The sequence below is a fragment of the Diabrotica undecimpunctata genome, chromosome 9 (genome assembly GCF_040954645.1).
Source record: "Diabrotica undecimpunctata isolate CICGRU chromosome 9, icDiaUnde3, whole genome shotgun sequence".
In the NCBI taxonomy this organism is placed as follows: domain Eukaryota; kingdom Metazoa; phylum Arthropoda; class Insecta; order Coleoptera; family Chrysomelidae; genus Diabrotica; species Diabrotica undecimpunctata.
In genome coordinates, this window is record NC_092811.1 from 90,018,081 (window position 1) to 90,032,191 (window position 14,111).

Genomic DNA, 14,111 nt, shown 5'->3' on the forward strand with positions numbered 1-14,111 from the left:
TCATTTTAGGAAGTGTGCGCTTTCCCGCGAAATCGGCACTATTGAAATTATTTGTTGCAAAGACCGCTAAGCCGACAACAATTCCCAGAAACATGCATTAGTTTGTATTTGTGTTATTATTATTTACGATAAAGCTCGTTAAAAATGAAATATCGGTGATTTTCAAGGTGACCCGGATTTTATGATCGCGAGTGTATTTTCTAAACTTCAGGTTTTGTGACAAATAAAACGGTAAAATATACAATAGGTAAACTGCATTTACATATTTTTATTGTTTTTTGTAAATTATTATTATTGTACATTTTGCATATAATCCAGTCTCTACTCATGCAAATATCCTGCAAAGTTATTTCTTATTGTCTTAGCAGAAAGAGGTGCTCTTATTGGTATATTCCTCATTGATAACAGGGAAGTATTTCCTTCAGGATCATATTTCGCCAGGAGCCTGGACGCACTTTGCCTTCATTTTCAGTATCAAAAGTACCGGGTGGATGGTATATTGCTCGGAATTGTGCAGATCACCTTAAAAATTTGTGCAATAAACAACACGTCATTACAATATTGGTTAATTTTTTTGGTTCTAATATAAACGGTTTCTTTAGTACTCTAAAAATAGCAGACAAGATGTCGAAAACATTCTCTACCATTCTACGAGCACGCGACAAACGATAATTGAAAATTAGTTCTTTTGTTCCCTTAGCGCGGAGACCGGAATACGGCTTCAACATGTTTTCAGTGAGAGCAAATGCACTATCTGATAAAAAAACGTAAGGAAGTCGTTCCTCCCTGAAGGGCAAACTCATTGACGCCGGCAAATCCAGTTCACTTCTTGAAATTTTTTTATACAATTATGTGTTTTTGTACACACCGCCATCACTTATTCTACCTTGACATGCGCAATCCACAAATAAGAAATTATAGTCAGCATCAACCAAAGCTAACAGTACAATGCTAAAATTTCCGTGATAATTGATATATTCAGAACCGCTGTGAAACGGGCATTGTATTAGGACGTGTTTTCCATCAATTGCGCCAAGGCAATGAGGGAAATTCCATATGTTGTTGAAATCATCTTCAATTTTTAACCATTCTGCTGTCGTCCGAGGCAACTGAAATGAAAATAACAAAGTTTAATATTTTTTGCAGATTTCACTGGACACGAAGGAGGTCGAGGAGATGGAAGAAAAAGAAGATGATATTGATACACAGGCAACAATAGAACAAACATGTAAAACGCTTCAAAAGTTGGAAAAAAATAAAGCTAAAAGAAGTCGATCAAACGCGTGTGACGAAATAAAGAATCGCAGCGATTAAGCTTAAAATATTTTAAAAAATACGTCCAAGGCGGAGACTGACAGAGTTCCCTGTATTGCGTTTTTTTATGTAATAAATTAAGAGCTTAACAAGAAAGTACAAGAGATATCGCCATAATGGAAATAGATAAAATAATGTACACCCTTAAACAACAAGACAATGATACAAGGAATTTCCCAAACATAATTTTACCCATTAGCCAACGACTACACAATTCACAACCATCTCCACAATACCAATTCGCACTACCCCCAGCTTACTCTCACTTCTACCACTCACAACCATTCCCAGGTAACCTTCAGTCATCCAACTCACAGCAATCCCCACAATATCAAGTCTTACTGCCGTCCCCAGGTTACTCTCAATCATACACTTCACAACCATCGTCAGGTAACCCTCAATCATCCAACTCACAGCAATCCTCACAATATCAAGTCTCAGTGCTATCCCCAGGTTACTCTCAATCATCCAACTTACAACCATCGCCAGGTAACCCTCAGTCATCCAATCCACAGCAATCCTCACAATATCAAGTCTCAGTGCCATCCCCAGGTAACTTTCAATCATCATACTCACAACAATCCCCAGGTACCCCTCAATCGTCCAACCCACAGAAATCCTCAAAATATCAAGTCTCAGTGCCATCCCCAGTAACTTTCAATCATCATACTCACAACCATCCCCAGGTAACCCTCAATCATACAACTCTCAACCGCCTCCACAACATAAACACTTACTATCACAAGGTAAGCAAATGAAACAATATTTGAAAAATGTCATTTTTGATTAGATCTTTGCTACCAGTGGTATATTAAAAAATATTATCTAATAAATAATTGATTCTCACATTACTTACTTTTATTTCTTCCTTTAATTCTACCATCAACATTTCACAAACGTCATCGACACATCTTAAAATTGTTTGGTATGAAGACTTTAAAAAGATAACTCAAACTTGTGTAGATGCCCAAAAACCTAAGTGCAATTTCAAACCGTTCTTGGACAGGAACACATTTTCGCATGTTGGTATCATTCTTTGATATAACTGGGCCAATTTTATTCAGAAGGTATTCGAAAACACTTTTGAGTCATTGTACAAAAATTGAAGAATGTGTTGCTTGGCTTTTTTTGGAAATCAAGGAATATATCAGTTCCGGTATACCTGAAAAAACAGTTATTAAAATACATTATTCCACCGACGCCACAGCATGTTAATTTTCTTCCGTGATACCACTGCTACTTAGGGGTGTCAAAGCAGAAAATAAAATTATATATACACTTACTTTAAACGACTTTTGTTGTATTCTGATATTCCCCAGCGGCGTGGTTTATTTTTCCTGTTAGTAGGTAATAATAATGGTATAATATGGTAATTAATACCGCAGCTGCAGCAACGGAGCAACAGCTCTTTCACTTGGCATTTTGAAATAACGTTAAATCAAACACTACACGTTACTGTCACGGACCGTAGGAAGAGCTCTGTCTGCGATGCGTTGCCGTCCGTGCTCATCGGCTGTGCGTGATGATTGTAGAATCGTCGATCGTGGGAAGCCGCTTTTAGTGGGCGTAGCCCTCTTGCCATCGGACAACAGTGTTTCTCAAGATAACTCATGTTTTTCTATAATTTAACTAATTAAAATGAATAAATATCTAATGTTACGACGAGTTTTTCTTCTGGTGAAATCACATCCCTCACATATTTACAAGATAATAAGAAGTCATCTTTGACTAAAGATAACAATTCATCAAAAGAGGTTATACTCATACGACAGTAAGTTAAAAAACTTTGGAGGGTATTCCCTCAATTTTGGGTACACCGTTACAAATGAGTTTAGTTAATCTGTCATATATTACAAGATGCATCGATGGGATGCACCCACCATCTGCTTTGTCTTCTTCGCCTTGCCTTGCATCTACGGTATAACAACCAAAGAAAAGTTAACTCCATACCCGCACTGGCTACACTAGACTAGTTTTGACATCCTGGTGCAAGTGTTTGTCAAGTCGTGGACTAATACGCACTCTGATGCGCATCGCCTCGCCTTAAAACTGCTTTCAATTTTATCATTGGCCGAGAGATATGAAAATGCCATATAAATATAAATAAACATAAATATGCGACATTTTCTGGTCTCGGTTCCCAAATAGGGTCTCTGCACCCTGGCAGCCCGATGTCGGGGCTCTACTCATGTTTTACTACGTTAGAGTCTATGGTTGGACCTTGTCCACCTGCCACTCCTTTGTTTTTTATTTATTTCCTGTGTAAGAAATGTTACTTTACAACTAAAGATGGAAGGTACGCAGAGGGCTCTTCGAATAGACTGGTCGAAGACCCTCTGTAAGGTACCGTGGGATTGTATAAGTGGCCATACATTAACAAGCCCTTGCATCCCATATGGTGATGGTTTAACTTTTTTAATAATCTTAAAATGCATCGTCAAGTGCTGTCATGTGTACAGTAATCCATTTTGCTAACGCGCGTTAAACGCCTTTATATGTCAGGGTCTTAGTTCGAAATTAAAACTGTCTTTTGTAGATTTAGAACTTTTTAAATCTACAAAAATGTTTTGTGATAATGTAAAAAAGTTTATGGACTAACCTCATGTTGTAAGTTTTTATGCTTATACAATGTTCTTTCGTTTTTCATTGTATTACTGAAAAAATAATTTAAATTTATTTTAGCATATCCTGATCAAGCAAATAAATTTTACGAAAGCTCAATATTGGCCGAGAGTGTTACTTATCCTTCCCTTATAATTAATGACTGCAGCCTCAAAATAAAACATTTTACATACGTGTCAATCAATAATACCAAACTGCTTTATATATATATACAAGGTGTTTCTAGAAGGTATGTAGGCATGTCATAAATTAAATCTCGCATTCCGGGACAAAAATAAATTGATTAAATCCAATTTACCTTAGTACAAAAGTGTACGCAAAAAAGTTACAGCCCTTTGAAGTTACAAAATAAAAATTGTTTTTTTGCATTATCTCCTAAACTACCTGACATTTTGTAATAAAAATGGACACGTTACTTTCTTGTTCTGAAAGCATTTTTCATAAAAAGAAACAACAAAATCTAAGCGCACAGAAAAATTTTAAGGGGGTGTGCAGCTCTAAGTCCCACCAAACTTTTGAGTACGTTCAAATCAAATGAATTTTGTGGCATCATTAGTTTAACACATTATTTTTAAAAATTTTTGCCTCATCACTTTTTTCAAAAAACAGTTTGTATTGAGTTACGGCCCTTTTCAGTAACCTTTAAAAAATTACGTGCAACTAGATAAATGGCTTAAATGAATTAACAAGTACAAAAAATGTCTATAACCTCTATAAATATATTACATTAAATTTCAAAATGACCCCCATTTTCTTTAATACACATTCGGTATCGTTTTAATAAGGAAAAGCGAATGCGCTGAAAAATCATATTTTTCTGACGAAATTGATTTGCAACTTCAATTATTCTAACCCTCAATTGTTGGTCGTCCTCTATTGTTACAGAATACACTTTCTCTTTCATAAACTCCCAAAAGCAAAAGTCCATAGGGTTATCACCAGTTAAATTGTTGGGAAGAAATACTGGGCCTATTAGATTGTTATCCACAATTCCTGCCCAAACATTAACTTTTAAGTCTTTTGGTGACGAGTCGTTTTTTTTAGCATGAGGATTTTCGTCTGCCCAAATGTGCTCGTTATGATGGTTTGTTGTTCCATTTCTACTGAAGGTAGCCTCGTCGGTAAACAAAATATTTCTAATAAAATTAACATTTCGAGTGTTTTCCATTAACAACCAATCGCAAAATCCAATCCTTTTAGGATAATCTTCAACCAATAACTCTAGAACCGTTGTTAAGTGATAGGGTCCTATAGCAGCTGATCCTTCAAACGCCTCCAAACCCTTAGTTGTGCAGCTATTACCCTTGTACTTGTTCCAAGGACTTCTTTCAATGATTTCTAAAATGCCTTCATCAGTTGCATCCAATATTGGACGGCCACTATTCCCAGCAAGTTGTTTTTGGAATGTACCCGTTTCCCGTAAACGACGATCAATGGTCAGAAATAATCGTCTATCGGGTGTATTTCGATTGGGGTATTTTAGTGCATAACACCTTGCGGCTGCTGCACTATTTCCTTAACATTCACCTACGATATTCCCGATAGTTTATCGAAATCATAATTTAATCTGATCCAACTTACCCACAGTTAAATGCATATCTGCCATTTCCTGAAATGTGTAGGCCATTGTAATATCAAAATTTTTAATATTAATCTTATTCACACAATAAATGATAGCTTCAAATTATTGACTATTATTGATGGAACTGTTTGTAATTATTGTATCCGTAGGAACTAATTGTAATTTTATGGCCAACTAGGAAAAAACACGAAAAAGTGATGAGGCAAAAAAGTTTTAAAAATAATGTGCTAAACTAATGATGCCACAAAATTAATTTGATTTGAATGTACTCAAAAGTTTGGGGGATTAAGGGCTACACACCCCCTTAAAATTTTTCTGTGCGCTTAGATTTTGTTATTTCTTTTTATGAAAAATGCTTTCAGAACAAGAAAGTAAGGTGTCCATTTTTATTACAAAATGTCTAAGTTAATGTAAGTTTAGGAGATAATGCAAAAAAACAATTTTTATTTTGTAACTTCAAAGGGCTATAACTTTTTGTGTACACTTTTGTAAGTTTGATTCAATCAATTTATTTTTGTCCCCGGAATGCGTGATTTAATTAATGAAATACCTTTTTGAAACACCCTGTATACTCGCATTAGAATTTGAAATATTTTTACTTAAAATATAACTATAAAACTCACAATTAATAATAATCTATTTTTTCAAATAGTCCAACAACCTAGTTCTATTACACAAATATAATAAATTCATTTTAAACAAACACTACTTCACTATGAATCAACAATAACGAATTCCAATATCTTAGGTGGATGACACTGAATAAGAAAACTGTGAGGTGGGTGTTTTTGAATAAGAATATCAAGTAATGGCAAATATGCTTTAGACTCAACTCCATCGGGAATTTAATACTGGGATGTATTCCATTCAGGTGGGTGAGGAAGAGATCTAATGTGTCTTTACCATGGGGCCAATTGACAAAGGTATCATCAACGTACCGTAACCAGCAGGAGGTTTTGAGATTTGATGAGGACAGGACTGTTGTTTCGAAATGTTCCATGTAGATATAAGCAATTACGGTGGAGAAGGGCTCCCATTGGGGCACTTTTGATTTGACGATTGAAATGATTTTGGAATGAAAAGTATGTATTAGACATGCAGTGTCTTATAAGAGATAGTGCGTATTGGGGGATTTGATGTTTAGAGTCCAAGATGAAAATGGTTTCATCAATAGGAATGTTGACGAATAAAGAAACAATGTCAAGACTAACTAATATATCTGAGGGTGAAATAGAAATGTTTTTAAGAAGAACAATAAATGGAAATAATTTTTGACAAAGGACGAGGTAATGGTTGTAAGGATAAGGCGAGATGTTTGGCCAATTTCTGAGTCGGACAGTTGTATGCACTGACGATGGGTCTTAAAAGGACATTGGACTTATAAATTTTTGGAATTCGGGATGATTTTTCTTTGGGTATAAGAGATTTTTTGACGTCTGGAGGTAGAGTAGTCTTATGATGATAATTTGGTCGTTTTTTCTAGATAGGTAGTCGGATCGTTTGGGACGTGTTTGTATTCTGTGGAATTGAGAAGTTCGAACATTTTGTCGAAATAATTAGAAGAGCTGAGAATGTCGGCCGGAAGGATGACAATATCAGGGTTGTTATGAAATTCTTTGAGAGCACGTCTTTCTGAAAAACTGATATTTGACGGTGAAGGTTCGGAACTACGGAGAATTCTGGCCACATCTTGTCTGGCATCTTTGTCTGGTCGGGAAGGAAGATGAGCCAAAGATGCGGCCTGCCAAAAATCCATAAGCCCAATGTCTCCCTGCCTATTTGGCTTGTTATAGAAATTTTATCTTTCATGTTTTTTATAATTTGGTCAAACATATTAATCGATAATAATGAGCTCAGACAATCGCTTGTTCGACTGTTCTCTGAATCTTTTAAACTCTCCTAATATTTTATCCTTATTTTCTATATTTTTTGGGGAAGGAATAAAAAAAACAACTGTTTTCGAAATAATTTAAAATATTTTTATACAAATCAAAGAACAGAAAAAAATACACTAACATCATTTTCCTGCATCTTCTTTCAATCCTACTGTCTGGTTGAAGACAAGCTGAAAAAAATACATCCAATAAAACATAAATAACATAGAAGAATATTGCATGTACTCACGTTGTTTTTGGTAGAATCTGGATCTACCGAGAAGAACCCAATTCTCTCAAATTGGAATTTATCACTAACTTTGGCAGTTACAAGAGATTTATCTGCCAGGCTTTTTAAAACCTTCAATGAATCTGAATTACAGTCTGTTAAAAATCCTCCAGGGACTTCATTTGGATCTTCGGGGTTTTTATGTTTGAATCTAAAAACAAAAAAAAAATAAAAATGACACAAAATGGTAGTGGAAATAACATTATTAATTTATAAAAATAAACCAATAATCAATGCAGCAGACATAAACATTAGCAGGCGTAGGCCTCTAACAGGCCCGCATTTGGGAGTATCTTTTCGTTTGTCCAGAAGTATTATCTTGTAAAATACGAAATTTATATTTTAGTTTTGCAAAAATGCGAGATAAAGAAACTGCTTGTTTTTAGTTGATATCCGACAATAGGAACCATTTATAGAGAGCGAAAAAAACCAAAAAATTATGTTTTTATCTCAAAAACGGTCAACAAATTTTATATACAGGGTGTTTTAAATATAAGTTTTAATTATAATTTTTGTTATAGTTTTTTGTACGATTCCCAAAAGTTTAAATATTGCAAAACGGTTAGTTTTTTGGAATTAAAATACAAAGTGATTCATAATTCGGTGGAGTTCGGCTTAAATATATGGCAAAGATCGAGATCTCGGCTAATTTTAAACAATTTATAGTTTTATATATATGTTATATTAAGTGGTTCATCATGTGTTTCAATTATTATGTTCAGCCGTCGCATTTCCTTTTCTACTTTTTCTTGAATATATAAAATGCAGTTCTTCCATATTTCTGATGTAATTGATGAAATTGAATTATAAAATAGATTTATGGCATCTGAAAATCTGGCAGAGGAAGAACAAACGACGCTAGAACCGGAAACACTAGAAATTACCACAAATGAAGAACTTACTATAAATGTACAGGAAGTTCGGAAAATACTTGAAAACCTGAAGAACAGAAAAGCAGCAGGTAAAGACAGGATACCAAACGAGTTACTGAAATATTGTGAAGCAGCAATGACAGAACAATTAACAACATTAATTAATAAAATTATATAACACAATAAAATACCGGAAGAATGGAGAACGGGCGAACTAATTCTACTATTCAAAAAAGGAGATAAAAAACAGCCAGAAAACTTGTTAAATACTACGCTAAAACTTACAACTAAAGTTTTACAAGTGCTAATAAATCAGAGGATAAGTTTAGCAGATGAACAACAGGGTTTTCGTAGTGGAAGATCGTGTACAGATGCAATATTCGTTATAAAGCAAATTACTGCGAAATCACTAGAGTATAATAGACCAGCATTTCTGTGTCTGATTGATCTAAAGAAAGCGTTTGACAGAGTAAGACTCAAAGATGTAATCCATCTTCTGTATAAAGAAGTTCCCCTAAATATTATAAAAACTATCGAAAACATCTACCAAAACAACAAAATGGAAGTCAGAATAGATGGACAACTTACAGAACCTATAGAAATAAGCAGCGGAATAAGACAAGGGGATTCATTGAGCCCCATGTTCTTCAATTTGATCATGGATGAAATCATCAAAACCGTTAACAAAGGAAGAGGATAAAAATACTCTGTTACGCAGACGACGCAATATTGATAGACCAAGATGAAGATAGTCTGCAAAGACTGGTCCACAGATTTAACATAAGAACAGAAGAATTTAATATCACAATATCTCAGAAAACTAAAACAATAGTAGTCAGCAAAGAACCAACCAGATGTAAAATAGAAATTGATGGCATCAGTCTGAAAAAGTAATGGAAATAAAATACCTGGTTACACTGTCTATGGAGACCTGGACAAAGAAGTGAGAGATTAAGTACAAAAAGCAAATAGACTGGCCGGTGCCTTAATAACACTATATGGCGAAACAGATACATTAACACTGAGATGCAGTCAAGAATTTATAAAGCCAGTGTAAGACCAATAATGACATATGCTTCAGAAACAAGACCCTACACAGCCACATCGCAAAGGCTACTGGAAACGGCAGAGATGAGAGTACTGAGAAGAATTACAGGAAATACGCTGAGAAATCGAAAGAGAAGTGAAGACATTAGAAGAAAATGTAACGTACAGTGTATAAATGAATGGACACAAAATAGAAAAAAAGAATGGAATAACCACATAAGAAGAATGCAGGAGTCCCGTGTCGTCAAAATAGCAAGAGATAAGTCACCAATCGGCAGAAGAAGTATCGGATGACCGCGAAAAAGATGGAGTGACAACCTTCCATTAATTATTATTAATAGTATTAATCCGCCAATGAACAAGCAGAATTGTTTATAAAGAGGAAGAGGAAGAAAATTTGAAGGTGATGTTTTTTCCTGCACTATCATTTTTAATATTTGCCCAAATGAGGTTTAACTCACAGTGATAGGGAGGAAGTCTCAATACTAGTTTATTCTGGGTTTTTGCCATTTTATCAATTACGTATTTATCATAAAAATTTTTGTTTTTTTACTATTGAACGAAACTGTACTTTAAGCATATATTCATCAAATTTTATATTTGTGGAACGGAGCTAATTCTGGATATTGCTTTTTTTAGATACACTTGTTAGTATTTTCTCCATTTTACGAGAATGGTACGATGCGTTGTCAAGAACAATGTTAGATTTGTCTTCTAATATTGGTAACATATAGGAAATTTTCATTTATTTTACCCTATCTCTGGATCTGCCCATCTCTTCATGGTAATCACCAGACTTATTCGACGCAAATGCCCAGAAGGCATTTGGAATAAACCCATTCTCACTGCTAATGTGATAAATAGTAAGTCTTTTACCTTCTCCTAAAAATTTAAAGTATTTATAAGTTTTGAGATTTGAAATATGTAGAATGTAATTACTTGAAGAATTTTTTAATCCTGTCGTTAATCTATTCAAAAAAACTTGTTTAGATAATTTGAGTGTAGTTTCTGCCTATATTTTAGATTTTATATGCCCATTATATATTCTTCTAGGGTAGGATGGGGAGGGAAAGAAGGTGTAGATAGGAATTTTATGGGTCGGGATATGGTTCCCTGAGGAGAAAGGTATTTAGGGGCAAAATCATGAGCTCGCGAGGGCAGATTTGCTATTCCTGAAGCAGAGCTCTCTTTTGCCACGATCGAAAAGTAGTATTTACTCGCTTCCCTATGCGTAGCCTGCTCTATGTTCATTGTACCCTGTATAAATATGAGTGAAACTAAAAAATTATTTTAATGGACAATTATAACGAGTTTATTACAGCTGCCGCCGTTTCTCGCAACCTAGCTTCCAACGCTTGCGATCGTTCCAGTCATCTACTTGTAGACCCCTATCTTCCATTGCACCTTTTACTTCTTGTCTCCACGATCTTCTTGGTCTTCCTGCGGTTGGTGGGGATCCACTGTAACATTCTCTTTGGCCATCGTTGATCATTCATCCTTTCTACATGGCCATACCATTTCAGCCTTTTGCATTCTATAGTTTCCAGGACGTCAATGTCTATGCCCATACGCTCTCTGATTTCAGTATTCCTCACTCTATCCCTTCTAGTGAGTTGGCAACATCTTCTCCAATAATTCATTTCCATTGCTTTTATTTTGGATGCGTCATTTTTATTTATTACCCAAAGCTCTGAACCATATATAGCAATGCTTTCTATGATACTTTTGTATATCCTAATTTTTGTGTTTCGGGTGATGTGGTTATTCCAAAGTAATAGACAATTAAACAATCGAATTTAAAATTTTCTACGCCAAAAAAGCACACATATTATGTGAGATCTAGGCTATGATCGATCCAATACATGTACTTAATAGTGCGTAGTACAACACCTGGGACGGGGTGCAGGTTGTTAGCAAATAGGTATATTTAAAAAAATGTGCGATTTAAGGAAAGTGTTATGTTATAATTAACAAACCAGATGAAGAAAATAAAATACTATGCATATATAAAAGAATTTTAAGAAAAACGAAATTGGGAATGTGTGCAGATTCGCCAGGATTCACATTTTAGGGATTAATGTATAGTTTTAAGTTTGTGACAAGAATGGAACAGTGAAAGAGTATATAATATTCTATAACTACATAATAATAAATTTTACTTACAAGGGAGAATATAGACGTACTTCTATTTCTTGAGGATCACTGACCCAATGGATAAAAGCCTTCGGTTTCGTTTTAACTTTATCTACTTCCGTACACTTGCATATCACTTCCTTGATGTTATTGCCATCTTTTTTAACATCAGTTACTTCCAAAACTAAACCAGCATGTCGAATACCAACAGATTGCGTTTTTGTTAGTCGACGGTAACCTTTATCTCCGATCTGCAAATTTAAAATGCATCATTAATGTATGTTGCTTAATTTTAATTGGATACACTATTTAACCCCCTAGCGTTAATATAACCTTCAAAAAAATGGATTAAGTCCATAGTCAAAAGAAACCAACAGCACACACACAGCAACCTTAAAAAAAATTACACATTACTTTCTTGTTCTGAAAGCATTTTTCATAAAAAAGAAACAACATAATCTAAGCGCACAGAAAAATTTTAAGGGGACTCTAAATTGCCCCAAACTTTTGAGTACGTTCAAATCAAATGAATTTTGTGGCATCAATAGTTTAACACGTTATTTTAAAACAATTTTTGCCTCATCACTTGTTTCAAAAAACAGTTTTTATTGAGTTACGGCCCCTTTCATTAACCTTTAAAAAATTACGAGCAACTAAATAAATGGCTTAAATGAATTAACAAGTACAAAAAATGTCTGTAACCTCTATAAATATATTACAATAAATGTTCAAAATGACCCCCATTTTCTTCAATACACATTCGGTATCGTTTTAATAAGGAAAACCGAATGCGCTGAAAAATCATATTTTTCTAACGAAATTGATTTGCAGCTTCAATTATTCTAACCCTCAATTGTTGTTCGTCCTCTATTGTTACAAATACACTTTCTCTTTCATAAACCCTCAAAAGCAAAAGTCCATGGGGTTAAGACCTGGACTTCTAGGTGGCTAAGAAATAGGTGCGTCACGACCCCTTCCAATCCAACGACCATGATACTGCCTGCAAATGTATTCCTGGACTTCATTACTGTAATGCGGTGGAGCGCCATCTTGTGGGAACCACATATTTTGCCTTATTGCAATATTCACTTCTTCAAAATACTCTTGTAAATCTTTTGCCAAGAAGTGCAAATAATTATCACCATTTAAATTGTTGGGAAGAAATACTGGGCCTATTAGATTGTTATCCACAATTCCTGCCCAAACATTAACTTTTAAGTCTTTTGGTGATGAGTCGTTTTTTTAGCGTGAGGATTTTCGTCGGCCCAAATGTGCTCGTTATGATGGTTTGTTATTCCATTTCTACTGAAGGTAGCCTCGTCGGTAAACAAAATATTTCTAATAAAATTAACATTTCGAGTGTTTTCCATTAACAACCAATCGCAAAATCCAATCCTTTTAGGATAATCTTCAACCAATAACTCTTGAACCATTGTTAAGTGATAGGGTTTAAGCAGCTGATCCTTCAAATCCCTCCAAACCCTTACGTGAGGAACATTTAGTTGAGCAGATACTACCCTTGTCCCAGGGACTTCTTCAATGATTTCTAAAATGTCTTCATCAGTTGCATCCATTATTGGACGACCACTATTGCCAGCAACTTGCGGTTGGAATGTACCCGTTTCCCGTAAACGACGATCAATGGTCAGAAATAATCATCTATCGGGTGTATTTCGATTGGGGTATTTTACTGCATAATGCCTTGCGGCTGCTGCAGTATTTCCTCAACATTCACCTACGATATTCCCGATAGTTTATTGAAATCATAATTTAATCTGATCCAACTTATCCAAAGTTAAATGCATATCTGCCATTTCCTGAAATGTTTAGGCCATTGTAATATCAAAATTTTTAATATTAATCTTATTCACACAATAAATAATAGCTAGACTATTATTGATGAAACTGTTTGTAATTATTGTATCCGTAGAAACTAATTGTAATTTTATGGCCAACTAGGAAAAAACTAGTTTTTTGAAAAAGTGATAAGAGGCAAAAAGTTTTAAAAATAATGTGTTAAACTAATGATGCCGCAAAATTCATTTGATTTGAACGTACTCAAAAGTTTGGGGGGATTTAGGGCTGCACACCCCCTTAAAAATTTTCTGTGCGCTTAGATTTTGTTGTTTCTTTTGTATGAAAAATGCTTTCAGAACAAGAAAGTAACGGTTCCATTTTTATTACAAAATGTCAAGTAGTTTAGAAGATAATGCAAAAAAACAATTTTTATTTTGTAACTTCAAAGGGCTGTAACTTTTTTTGTGTACACTTTTGTACTAAGGTAAGTTGGATTCAATCAAATTATTTTTGTCCCCGGAATGCGTGATTTAATTTATGATATACCATTTTGAAACACCCTGTATTAAATTGGCTCAGCG

At 34.6% G+C, this 14,111-nt stretch overlaps 2 protein-coding genes across 4 annotated transcripts in view; one reads left to right on the top strand and one right to left on the bottom strand.

Annotated features, from left to right (window-relative positions):
- LOC140450266 (uncharacterized) overlaps positions 1-2,155 on the top strand; it is a 36,839-nt gene extending 34,684 nt beyond the window's left edge. For all 3 annotated transcript variants that reach the window (XR_011951999.1, XR_011951998.1, XR_011951997.1), the window contains one exon: positions 1,147-2,155. The gene's annotated coding sequence lies outside the window, so the exon portion shown is untranslated. The remainder of the gene's footprint in view (positions 1-1,146) is intronic.
- Positions 2,156-7,474: 5,319 nt separating this feature from the next.
- The window catches only part of GlnRS (Glutaminyl-tRNA synthetase), a 45,889-nt gene continuing 39,252 nt past the window's right edge, over positions 7,475-14,111 (bottom strand). The window contains exons 11-13 of the mRNA XM_072543792.1: positions 11,764-11,984; positions 7,643-7,832; positions 7,475-7,583 (exon numbers count right to left, since the gene is read on the bottom strand). Of these exons, the coding sequence (XP_072399893.1) occupies positions 7,536-7,583; positions 7,643-7,832; positions 11,764-11,984 (459 nt within the window). The 3' untranslated portion in view covers positions 7,475-7,535. The remainder of the gene's footprint in view (positions 7,584-7,642; positions 7,833-11,763; positions 11,985-14,111) is intronic.